Here is a 12500-nt window from a genome sequence, read left to right as displayed (position 1 = left end):
CTGGCTGGCTAGAGGGCGGTGTCACTGGCTGGCTAGAGGGCGGTGTCACTGGCTGGCTCGAGGGCAGAGTCACTGGTTGGCTAGAGGGCGGAGTCACTGGTTGGCTAGAGGGCGGAGTCACTGGCTGGCTAGAGAGCAGCGTCACTGGTTGCTCCAGAGCTTTCAACTCATTGGCTGCAACTTTTTTTGTTGTGTTCATCTGTCACACACACACACAGATCACCTTGCACTACTTTTCGAGACTCTAAGACCCCCCCCCCCCCCCCCCTCAAAAAAAAAAACCAACAACTCACGCACGAACTCAATAAATCTGATTTTCACTTGTAACGGAAAACCACCCAAATCATTTAGAGCCAAGCAGACCCCCCCCCCCCCCCCCCCCCCCCCACACACACACACACACACCAAACTCAGCTACTGAGTGAAGATTTGATCAGCAGAAACAGGACGAAACCTTCGGACTCAGCTGTTCTTAACATTTATGATTAACAGTTAATTTGGGAGAGTGGTGTGTGTGTGTGTGCTGCCTTTGTGGGGACCGCAGCCTTTATGAGGACAGTAGTCAAACATCAGCTCACTCTAATGGAGGCAGAAACCCGGTGGTTTAAGTTCACCTCCAGATGACCTTGAACACCAGACCAAAAAAGTGGCTCCACTTCACCTTTCTTCTCTTTTTACACTTTAATGAGATCACACAAATATACAAACTCAGCAGAAAGGCAATGGCGATGATATAAAACTGACACAGGCTATTACATAATTCATCGTCAACATTACATTTGAACTCAGCAAACATGGTAAAAAAAAACAAGGCAATGGCGAATGGCTTTCAAGAATCGGTCCTGACTTCTTCCTGGACCGCGCTGCGTCAGGCTGCACCGTTCAGCGTCTCCAGTGAGAAAACCATCCAGGTGAGTGATGAGCTGTGGTGCAGAAGGGGGCGGATCCCGGGCTTCGGTGGAGCTGCTGGGTTTGGTTCTTAGAGCAGAACTCTAAAAACTGATGGCTTCTTCCTTAGCTGACATCAGCCAATCAGGGCCCAGAGAAACCATGGTAACACAGTGGGAGGGGCTTTAGCACAGCAAAGGTGTCACTCCAGGGCAACCCCCAACCCAATAACCATTCCTTTTTCTCACAGCCCACCAGCCTGGACCTGGTTTCTGTCTCCGTGTTTTCACCTTCGGAGCTTCAGCCGCCCCGGTTCTCCACCGAGCCTCCTGATCCGACGTGTTCTGCCCCTGAATGAACATCCCAGCCTGAACTGACACGAGCTCTGGCCCAAGATCCGGAGTTCTTGGGGCCTCTTGGCTGGCGCCTCAGATCCAAAAGCTTTGTGATGAAGACGTTCTGGCCTGAGGGCGGTTCTGGACGCTGCAGCTGAGAGGCTCCTGATCAGGATTTAGTTATAGTCGACCATCGTGTCATAAAACAAGTCAAACCTCAGACTCCTACTGGGCTCAGACAGAGACACTCTGATACATGACACCTGCTGGAAACCAACCAACCATCATCCAGTGTGCTGCAGTGGGCGGGGCTTAGCCTGCTCGGGGTCCTGAGTGTTTATTTATCAGACCAAATAAATAAATGTTCACCAGCACTTCTTCTGTGGTTCTGAAACGTCCTAATGCCACCGGACCAGAACCATCTGATGGATCAAACGAGACAGGAAACCGGCAACCAAATATTAAACATCCCTGCTTCTGATTGGTCTGAACAGTTTTGAAAAATAAAACCAAATTATTTACAATAAAGTGAAGAGTCAGTGAGATGAAGAATGACTGGTTACTGGTTCCTGACTGGTGGTCGGTGGCTCCCGCTGGGACGTGGAAATGACAAGTCAACGTGAGTGATGAGCTCTTTCTTTTCTTCTTTGCTGTACAAACTAAAGATCTGTGTTCTCTCACAATAAATAGAATCCATCATAGAAATAAATTAAATAAATCATAAAGACCCCACCGCTAGAGGGTGTTCAACTGTGTGTGTGTGTGTGTGTGTGTGTGTGTGTGTGTGTGTGTGTGTGTGTGTGTGTGTGTGTGTGTGTGTGTGTGTGTGTGTGTGTGTGTGTGTGTGTGTGTGTGTGTGTGTGTGTGTGTGTCAGTCCAACCCTGGGCTGCTCTGGTCCAGGAATTAGACCTTTTCAGTGAGCAGAGAGGAGATGGATGCGATGCTTCTGCTACAGAGGAAAACCAGCTGAGGACTCATCAGACCAGTAAGACTAGCTCAGCTCATTACTGCAGTTAACCTGAACTTAAACCAAAACTTCAACCTGGATTTAAACCAGGACTTAAACCAGGATTTAAAACTGGACTTAAACCAGGATTTAAACCTGGAATTAAACCAGGATATAAACCAGGATTTAAACCTGGACTTAGTTGGGTTAGAGCAGTTTGTTTAGTTTAAAATGAAGGAAAATAAATTGGAGAGAAGATTTTTGTGTTCAATGATTCAAGAGAATTGAAAAATGTTCAGCTCAAATCCCGAAGAAAAATGAAACGAGACTCCTCCCCCTCCTCTTTCCAGAGACCTTCTCCTCCCTGATCAGTATTCCCACTCCTCCATTTACCATTTAGTATTCCTGCTGTGCCTCCTCTCCCCGAGAATTTTCTTTCTGATCCATCATTTCTTCCTGTTTCTTTCCTTCACCTCACTCCTCCAACAGGAGAACCAATCAGAACCATCACTTCTAATGACTCCAACCAGACAGAAGCAGTGGATCTGATCAGATAACTCAAACTGAGCTGCAGATAAGATCACTGAATTATTGACTGAGTTTCCGCTGCAGCAGAATGTCTGCACACACACACACACACACACACACACACGGTGGGGAACAGTGGTACTGGTACGTTAGTGGCTTCCCTCCCACTTTCATCCCGAAAAGCCCCCCCCCCCCCCCCCCCTTGGCCCCAAAGACAGTGACACATCAGAAAGTAAAAAGGTGCTTCGTAGCTTCATGGCCTCCCAGGGAACCGGAGACGATCGCCTGAGCTAGAACATTTTCACACAGAACACCCGCTCTTTAACCCAGCTATCGGTGTCCGAATCAGAGACGTTCCTGGACATTCCGGGTTTGTTCTGACCCAGTAACAGGAGAACCAGCCTCTAGGAACCGTTTTCTGGATTCGTTTTTACATATCAAACAATCTCCAGAGGAACCGGTCTCAGGTCTTTCCTGAAGGTCCAGATGACTCTGAGATGTTATGACTAATCTGACCACCAGGTGTCACTAGCTGTTGCAGAATGGTCCTTAAAAACCCAAATCCGCTTTGGGCCCGGGTCCGGCCCTAAACCAAGGCTCTGTACTGAGAACCCTTCAGAAGAACATCTAGAACTTTGTCCAGAACCAAAACTAAACCCGTCAGGTGTGATAAAAGAACTGGGCCCAGAACGGTTCCTATGTGAAAATGTTCTACCACAGAAAACTGAAGTTCTGGTCGGATTTCGCAGAACCCACTAGAACCCAAAGAGAGGTTCTGGTCCAGATCCAGCAGTCTGTGATGGCTTGGTTCTGTCCGGTCCATGGTCTCTGGGCTTTTCTTCCTGCTTTAGATTCATATGCAAAGTTCTGGTTTTCATGAGTTCTGTTCCTTCAGAACCAAACGACCCACAAACTTTTGACCTTTAATAGTTCCTGGTTCTTGTTGAATTTTTTTTTCTTTGCGTTTTCTTTACATTTACTAGTCTAAAAGGTTCTGACACCTGGCCCGGTTCAGCCTGGCTCCGGGTGGGCCATTCTTTATGAATCACTGAGTTCTGCACAGTATTTCACGGTGAGCGTGGAGATGTGAAGTTGGGCCGGTACCGAGTCCAGAGTCCTGGGTGCTCTGGTCCTGAAGATCATAGAGTCCAGTTCCACAGGTTCTACAAACAGCCTGGTTTATTTACAGACGAGGGCCTTTGGGCCGGTTCTGGAATGTATTTCAAAGTTTAAACTGTTTTATTGGAATTTAATCTGTTGTAATTCTGGTCCAGCCCAGTCCAGCCCAGTCCAGAAGTCCACAGTCTGGCCGGGTCAGGCAGTATGATACTGAGGGTGAGGAGGATGGGTTGACCAGCACAGACCCGGGTCGGTCAGCAGGCATCAGGCTCAGTGGCAGAAGCCGGGCCTCCCAGAAGGTCCATAAGCCTCTGAGAAGGTCCGGTATCAAGGTCTTACCTCCAAGTCCTCCTGGATCTTACCCAGACTGCACCCAGAACCAGATTGGGTTTCAGGACACCCTGGTGGACCTCCATCATTAAAGCTTAAGAACCAGCTGATCCATTCCAGGTGGAACCAGAGACCCAAAACAAGGTTCCGTCATGGAATTTGATCTCATTTTGTTAGAGGACCTGGATCCGTCCAGACAGAACCAAGGATTCAAGTTCAGACTTCAGGATCCGGTCTCCTGGACAGGTTCTGAGAGACGTGGTCAGCTTCCTGTCACAGACCAGAACTAACCCAACCCAAAGTTCTGGACCTGGTCCTCAGACCTGCAGCTGAGCGAAACCCAAACCTACAAACGAGTCCATGAAGTCCTGGTCAGGTCCCGGTTCTGATCCAAATGTCTCAGAGTCCATCAGAAGGAGCTGGTTTGGGTTCCATCCGGTCCAAAGTCCAGTCCAACCCCGGTTCTACTGAGCCGTGGACCAACTGGAGAGCTTCCTGACTGCTGGTGTAGGTGAAGGTGTGACCGTGGGTTTGGTCCATCTCAGAGCCCCCCCTTCCCCTCCCATAGGCCCCTCCCCCTCCCGTAGGCCCCTCCTCTCAGCTGCTCCCAGACATCAGGTTGATGGCCTGCTCCAGTTTGTGCCTCAACTTGTGTTTGCGACAGTACCCGTCCCGGTCCAGCGCCGTCAGGATCTGCACCCGAGCAAAAACAGAGGGAATCGGGTCAGAACAGAACCAGCAACCTTTAAATTGACACTCATGTAGCCACACCCCCATGGGGGCCACGCCCACGGAACCGAGGCTCTGCCGTGGCCCTGATGCAGAGTGGACCGGGTCGCCTCCCGTTTCCTCCTCAATAATCAGCATGGTGGTTCTGTTGGCTCTAAGGGCCGAATGGTGTGTGTGTGTGTGTGTGTGTGTAGGTGTAGGTGTGTGTGTGTGTGTGCGTGTGTGTGTGTGTGTAGGGGGGGGGGGGGGCAACAACGCCCTCACCTCTTCCTTGTACTTGTTGATGTAGAAGTAGAGCTCATTGAGCGCGCTCAGTGTGTTGAACTCGTTGCCATGGAGACGAGACTGCTCCACCAGGTAGGCGTCCATGTCCTGGTCACTGATGCTGGGCATCTTAGAGATGTCCCTGTAGTACCTAGAGGACGAAGACAGAACTAAGATCATTTTCATAATGTCTCAGCTCGAGGTTCTGGTTCCACGCTCCGGTCCACTCTGACCCAAATCCCACTAATGATGATGTCTCTGTGGACCAGACTGGTGATGTTAGCCACCACTGGCTAACGTCTAACTATCCACCCATCACACAGCTAGCTAACCCGTTAGTGAGCAGCCTAGGAAGCTGGTTGGTTACCTCTCCACCCAGCTCTTGTAGTTGGGGATGTCTTTAGCGTAGAGCAGCTTGTTGGACGGCGAGTCCTTTCCCAGACGGTGCTCTGATGTGGAGCACGAGTCCATGAAGGTCTGAGCGACGACGGACAGGCAGGCGTCGGTGATGCTGCTCTTGTGGATGTCGAACACGAACTGAGGGTTCTTTATGACGTTCACCCAGAACCTAAGGGGGAGGCTGTGGACCAATCACAGAGGAGGTCACTCACATGCTGCAGCCGACTGGACCACCTGAGTAAAGCTCTCCTGTCGTGAGTCGTTGCGACTCACCAGTTACTCTTCCAGGTGTGCCGGACATCTGGGTCCGTGATCTGGCGTTTGTCCGCTTGCTCGTCCAGGAAATCAAACATGTACTTGATGGCCAATGGGAGCGCAGATCCGCGGTGGGCAGTGCTGAACACCGTCTCAAACAGATCATCTACAAACTTCTGCAGTGTCCCCTAGTGGTGGGAGGAGCAACACACAGGAGATGAAAACAGAGCAAAGGGACTAGATACAAAAGCTGTGTGTGTGTGTTTCTGTGTGTGATTGTACATGTGTGTGTGATTCTGTGTGTGCACATGTGTGTGTGTTTCTGTGTGTGCACATGTGTGTGTGTTTCTGTGTGTGCACATGTGTGTGTGTTTCTGTGTGTGCACATGTGTGTGTGTGAGCGTGCGCGCGTGTGTGTCTCTGTGTGTGTGTGTGTGATTGTACATGTGTGTGTGTGTGTGTGTGTTTCTGTGTGTGATTGTACATGTGTGTGTGTGTGTTTCTGTGTGTGATTGTACATGTGTGTGTGTTTCTGTGTGTGATTGTACATGTGTGTGTGTGTGTGTGTGTGTGTGTGTGTGTGTGTGTGTGTGTGTGTGTGTGTGTGTGTGTGAGATTGTACATGTGTGTGTGTGTGTGTGTGTGTTTCTGTGTGTGATTGTATGTGTGTGTGTGTGTGTGTCTGATTGTACATGTGTGTGTGTGTGTGTGTGTTTCTGTGTGTGATTGTATGTGTGTGTGTGTGTGTGTCTGATTGTACATGTGTGTGTGTGTGTGTGTGTGTGTGTCTGATTGTACGTGTTTGTGTGTGTGTGTGTGTGTGTGTTTCTGTGTGTGATTGTACATGTGTGTGTGTGTGTGTGTGTGTGTCTGATTGTACGTGTTGTGTGTGTGTGTGTGTGTGTGTGTGTGTGTGTGTGTGTGTGTGTGTGTGTGTGTGTGTGTGTGTGTGTGTGTGTGAGACCTTTGTGGCCAGCAGGCGGGTCAGGTAGATCTCAGAGACCATCTTGCTCCCTCTGTCTCCCTCCCGCTGGTCCGTGTGTTCGTGGTTCTTCACCAGGTGCCAAAGTTTGGTTCCTGGAGAAAAACCAAATGTGCTTCAGAAACTTGGTCCAACCAAACCAAAACCGGAACCCAAAAACCTCCAGAATCCTAGAAAGCTCCAGAATGACTTTGGTCCGAGTCATCAGCCGACTCTGAAGTTTAGAAGCTTGTGATCCGTTTGGTTCTGGTCCAACAGTACCTGTCTCCTGGTCCGGGGTGATCATCGGGGCTCTCGATCTCAAGCTGTCAGGACTACTTGAGGTCCGTAGTAACGACTCTGATGGCACAAGAAAAACGGGATCAGAACCACGAGAGCTGGAATTCTGGTTCTTCCGTGGTTCTGCTCATAGACAACCATCGGTCAGAACCAATTCAGCACCGGGTTTCACAGAACTTGGGTTGTGTGTTCGTAAATAATCAGAACCAGACAACCTTTGACCTTTAAAACAGGAGAAGAGAGGGGCGGGTTACCGTATCGGCTCAGGGACCGGGTGAAGGTGAAGGAGTTGGCTATATTGTAGGCAGACACCTGCTTCTGGACCAGCGCCACCACGGACCCGTCTGTTACCTAGCAACACACACACACACACACACACACACACACACACACACACACACACACACACACAAAACCATTCAGCAAGCCGGATCAGACTGGACCCAGGTAAAAGGTTCTACTGCAGTCCAACCAGGACTCTGAGCTGTGCAGCTGAGTTTTGTCCCTGCTGGGTTACCGTAGGGATGTCATGTCTTTCCACACTGTCTCAGAACCACTGAACCCATCTGATCTGGGTCTCTGGTTCCAACTACGGAGATGTGAAATCAGCCTTTAGGCTGTGACCCTTGACCTCCGAACCTCCTGACACCTTTCAACTGCTGATTCAGGACTCAAACCCAAAGACAATGAACGGGTCTTAAACGGGTCCGCACCTGGTAGTGAGCCAAGGTGTTCAGTCTCTTCCAGTCGCTCTCGATCTTGGTGGTCACGTCTTCATCCTGCAGGATGATCCGGGTCAGTCGACCCTGTCTCCACTCTGAAAACACAAACACAAACTCAGGTCTCCCAGAACCAGGGTGCATCAGAACCACCTGCAGCAGTTCGACCCATGAGGTGGCAGGTCATTACCGAGGTCCATGTCGTCAGCCTGTGGTCTCTGAGAGAACGGGATTCCTTTGTAGACGGCGTCCAGCAGCTTGTCCTTAACCTGGGTCACCGTGTCACAGTTCAGAACCTTCACTGGTACCTCGGTTCCAGCTTCGCCCTCCGGAGGGATACACATCAGGGTCTGAGGAGGGACCAGAGTCAGAAAACAGTCCTGTTCCACTCAATGTCTGGTTCTGGTCTAGTGACACGTGAGCTGTTTGTGGACATGCGCTCCTATTGGCTCAGCGAGCTGAAGATGCTGTGTACCGTTTCCATGGAAACCAGACTCAGCTGCTCACTCTGATCTACAAGGTGACAGAAAGTTTAGGAGTTCCACCTTAGATCCCAGAGAGCAGCCCTTCATCCTTCTGCACACCTCATGTTCCAAACCATTGCTATGGATACACTCAACACAGGGACCAGCTCACCAGAACCAGAACTCTACTGTTGGACCCGCCTGCAGCAGGGAAACCGGGGGAACTCGGGTTCCTGCTGCAGAACGGGTTGATCAAGGACATGAAGAGCGAACCAGAGGCGCACACTCATGGAATGAATAATAATAATAATAACAATAAAAAAATAACAATAATAATAATAATAACAACAACAACAATAATAATAATAATAACAACAATAACAATAAATAATAATAATAATAATAATAATAACAACAATAATAATATTAATAATAGTAACAATAACAATCATCATAATCATACTAATATTAATAATAATGACAATAACAATGATAATAATAACAATAACAATAATAATAATAATAATAAAAACAATAATAATAATAATAATAATAATAATAATAATAACTATAATAATAATCATAATCATAATAATAATAATAATAACAATAATAATAATAATAATAACAACAACAATAATAATAATCATAATAATAATCATCTGCATAATAATAATAATAATAATAATAATAATATGCCTAATCATAAACTAATAAATGAAAATGAAATGTTCAGGAACACCAGGAAGGAGAGGCAGGAGCAGGAGGGAGTTACCAGCTGTTTGTAGTCGATCTGCTGGCGGATGAGTTTGTCTTCACTCAGAGAGTAACGAGCTTCTCCTGTGATGGCATCAATAGGACCTTTCTCCATCTGCTGCTTTATGGCACAGTAGAGCATAAAGAGAGGCTCACCAGCACACTCCTGAGGTCAGAGGTCAGGGGTCAAGACCCAGGAATGTAGAGGAGGCAGGAGATGGGGACAAAAGACAAGAAAGAGAGAGAGAGAGAGAGGAAGCGGAGGAGATGAATGTGTTGGTTTAATCCTAAAACATCAACAGCTGAGATTTCATTATACAAACAAACTGAAGCTCTGATGCGATTGGTCAGAATTAGACTTGACCCTGATTGGTCAGACTGAAGGGAATTAAGAAAAGAAGACAGGAAGGGTTCGTTACTTTGAGGAATCGGTGCAGCAGGAAGGTGAACCAGTTTGTCAGCATCTTCTCAGCGACGGACTCCGTCCTAAACAGACACAGAGGTCAGAGGTCAGGACAGAGAGGACAGGTCCAAGTGTTCCTTCATGTGTCTCAGGTCAGGCACCAACCTCCTCAGCAGCAGTTTGGGATGGTTCCTGTTCTCCAGGTTCTTCTCAATCAGATCAGCCAGCAGCTGCTTCAGAACCACAGTAGCGTACTCCATCCGGCCCTACAGAGACGGTTTACCCATCAGCCCTCTCGGCTTTCAGACATGACCTCACGGTGGGTCTGACACTACCTGCAGTGCGGCCATCAGCAGAGAGGCCACGTTCCCTCTGTCCCTCATTGAGAAGGACCTCTGAGCTTCCAAAGTGTGGATGAAGGTCAGCAGAAACATCTTGTTGTTCAGCAGCTGGCTGAAGAGACGCAGAGCTTTCTCCACGTTTGCCGGAGACTGGAAAACCAGAAGACACATGAGTGGAACCTCACCAGATCGGGCTACAGAAAGCTCAGAACCTTTTAGAACTTTGGCCCATACGCACGTCAAGTTCTTTAAGGATAGGATGTTCCTCAATCCCAGGAAACATGACCCTCATAGTGTAGTTCCGATACTCAAGGAAGGGAATCTTCACTCCATCCATGTCATTCGTCAGTTCCTGGATATCGGTCTGGAGCTCTGCGAAGGCTGCAGGAGAAAGGAGGTCAGGGTTAGGGTCGGGGGGAAGTCCAGGGTCAAGGAAGAAGTCCAGGTTCAAGGAGGAGGTCTAGGGTCAGGGAGGAAGTTCAGGGTCAGGGAGGAGGTCCAGGGTCAGGGAGGAGGTCCAGGGTCAGGAAGGGGAACCGGGAATAGTTTCAGGGAGGAGGTTCAGGGTCAGGGAGAAGGTCCAGGGTCAGGGAGGTGGTCCAGGGTCAGGGAGGAAGTTCAGGGTCAAGGGGGAGGTCCAGGGTCAGGGAGGAGGTCCAAGGTCAGGGAGGAGGTCCAGGGTCAGGGAGGAGGTCCAGGGTCAAGGAGGAGGTCCAGGGTCAGGGAGGAGGTCCAGGGTCAGGAAGCGGAACCGGGAATAGGTTCAGGGAGGAGGTCCAGGGTCAAGGAGGCGGTCCAGGGTCAGGGAGGAGGTCCAGGGTCAGGGAGGAGGTCCAGGGTCAAGGAGGAGGTCCAGGGTCAGGGAGGAGGTCCAGGGTCAGGGAGGAGTCCGAGGTCAGGGAGGAGTTCCAGGGTCAGGGAGGAGGTCCAGTGTTAGGAAGCAGGTGGACTTACCCTCCTTACACTCCAGAGCCACCCTGCTCTCCAGGTTGTCCATCTGCAGCTGCAGGCGTTTCAGCGTGCGGTCAGCGTCTCTCGTCTTCCGCTTGTAGGCGATCAGCACGGCGATGATGGCAATGAGTAGAACTCCGCCACCTGCTCCAATCCCGATGATGGCGGGGAGCGTCAGAGTGCTGTCGGAGTAGATGTGAAGCATTCCAGGGGAGTATTCCAGACCCCCCACCTGGATCTGCGGGACAAACACAGCTCAGGAGAACTGGACCTGGCTCTGAATTACATGCTCTCTAACTTCCTGTACCAACAATAAAACGTTTTGCTCGTCTTGCCTTCCCAGCATGGGGCGGGGCTAAACTCACCACGACCCGCTGCTCTCCGGTGAGATCCGGCGAATCACAGAGCAGCTGGTTCTCGGACACGGTGAGCAGGCAGGGCGAGTCTCCGATCAGGACTGTGTAGTTCAGCCGGTTGTTCCCGGGAGCTGATGGGATGAGGTTCTTACCCTGAAAACAGAACCAACATCTGCTCAGTCCGTTCAGGTAAGAGACAGTCCTACCAGAACCGGGTCAGAAACCCGCTCACCTTCAGAATGATGGGCGAGCCCGGTTTGACCTCCAGGATCCCAGAGGTCCCAAGAGGATCAAAGACGGGGTTTGGGAAGTGGGTGAAGGTGGTGGAATTCAGGACAAGTAGCGAAGACACCTGGACAGGTGAGACAGTTAAGTTCAGCAGCAGGTTCTGATGTACTCAGAACCCGTCTCTCTGGACCTGCTGGGGCGGAGCTACCTGGTCAAAGATGAAGCCGAACTCGTCAGGGCGCAGCGCCCCCTCTGGTGGGTCGGGTTTATCATAGATCAGACCCGGAGCCAAGCAGGTCATGGTGCTGTCGTTGACCACGGAGCAGAACTACAAACAGGAAACAGAGTTCGGGTTCAGACTGGTCCCGATGCATTCTGGACAGCAGAAAATGGTTCTGATGAAGTCAAAACACATCTCACGTTGTTGGTCTCCACCCCTCCGTACTTGGCCCTGACCTTCGGCTCCTGGATGGTCAGGAGGTTGGTTCCGGTCACTGTGATCACCGTGCTGCCACTACACAAACACAAACAGCATTAGCGGTTCTGATCAGGTCGCTCGGTACCCAGCAGGGTTCGGGTCCACGTTCTCACTTCAGGATGGTCCAGTTGGGCTCGATGCTGGAGATGGTCGGGTCCTCTGTGTACGTGTAGCTGATGTCTGAGTTGGTCACCTCAGCCCTGTCGATCATCAGCCGGATGGGGGTGGGGCCGGTGCCGGTACCGGAAGTGGGGCTGATGCAGACTATCTCCCGATTGGTCCGTCTGAGGAGAGAGGCGTGGATGAGGAAGGTTGTTAGCCTAGTGAACTAGACCAAATTCTTGCTTTGCAAAGAATGGTCTAGGCACGCTCCATTGGAACCTCAGCAGCTCCTACCAGGACTCTGGCTAGCCAATCACAGCTCTCTAGAGGGGTTTCAAACACATAAAGAGCTGTGATTGGTCCATAATGGTGGGCCAATCATAGTGCTCTATCTGCTTAGTGAACAAATCACAGAGCTGTATCCGCTTTGTGGGCCAATCAGGGCACTCTATATGCCTGGTGGGTGGGATGATGCAACAGAGTGAAACAAGAGTATGTCACATTCATTGTCCAGTAGCATGCGGAGATCATTTGAAAGACAACGGTAGATCCCACCCCACAACCGAGAGCCGTCAATGGAGCATGGCCAGACTAAATAATACATTTATTTAGTCTGGCTTGCCAGGCTAGAAGGTTGTTCCTTCAGG

The 12500-nt window shown here is 50.0% G+C and overlaps 1 protein-coding gene across 3 annotated transcripts in view; it reads right to left on the bottom strand.

The window, feature by feature from the left end:
• Window positions 1-4689: 4689 nt before the first annotated feature.
• The window catches only part of plxna3 (plexin A3), a 59195-nt gene continuing 51384 nt past the window's right edge, over window positions 4690-12500 (bottom strand). For all 3 annotated transcript variants that reach the window (XM_070544948.1, XM_070544950.1, XM_070544949.1), the window contains 20 exons: window positions 11865-12035; window positions 11694-11787; window positions 11482-11601; window positions 11278-11397; window positions 11055-11198; window positions 10693-10927; window positions 9977-10119; window positions 9733-9888; window positions 9563-9663; window positions 9414-9480; window positions 9014-9160; window positions 7965-8124; window positions 7769-7872; window positions 7310-7406; window positions 7038-7115; window positions 6759-6871; window positions 5813-5982; window positions 5508-5720; window positions 5141-5291; window positions 4690-4840 (listed from right to left, as the gene is read on the bottom strand). In XM_070544948.1, the coding sequence (XP_070401049.1) occupies window positions 4745-4840; window positions 5141-5291; window positions 5508-5720; window positions 5813-5982; window positions 6759-6871; window positions 7038-7115; window positions 7310-7406; window positions 7769-7872; window positions 7965-8124; window positions 9014-9160; window positions 9414-9480; window positions 9563-9663; window positions 9733-9888; window positions 9977-10119; window positions 10693-10927; window positions 11055-11198; window positions 11278-11397; window positions 11482-11601; window positions 11694-11787; window positions 11865-12035 (2680 nt within the window). In that variant the 3' untranslated portion in view covers window positions 4690-4744. The remainder of the gene's footprint in view (window positions 4841-5140; window positions 5292-5507; window positions 5721-5812; window positions 5983-6758; window positions 6872-7037; window positions 7116-7309; window positions 7407-7768; window positions 7873-7964; window positions 8125-9013; window positions 9161-9413; window positions 9481-9562; window positions 9664-9732; window positions 9889-9976; window positions 10120-10692; window positions 10928-11054; window positions 11199-11277; window positions 11398-11481; window positions 11602-11693; window positions 11788-11864; window positions 12036-12500) is intronic.

This window comes from Nothobranchius furzeri, chromosome 15 (genome assembly GCF_043380555.1).
Source record: "Nothobranchius furzeri strain GRZ-AD chromosome 15, NfurGRZ-RIMD1, whole genome shotgun sequence".
NCBI lineage: Eukaryota > Metazoa > Chordata > Actinopteri > Cyprinodontiformes > Nothobranchiidae > Nothobranchius > Nothobranchius furzeri.
This window is presented reverse-complemented; position numbering and strand designations above follow the sequence as displayed.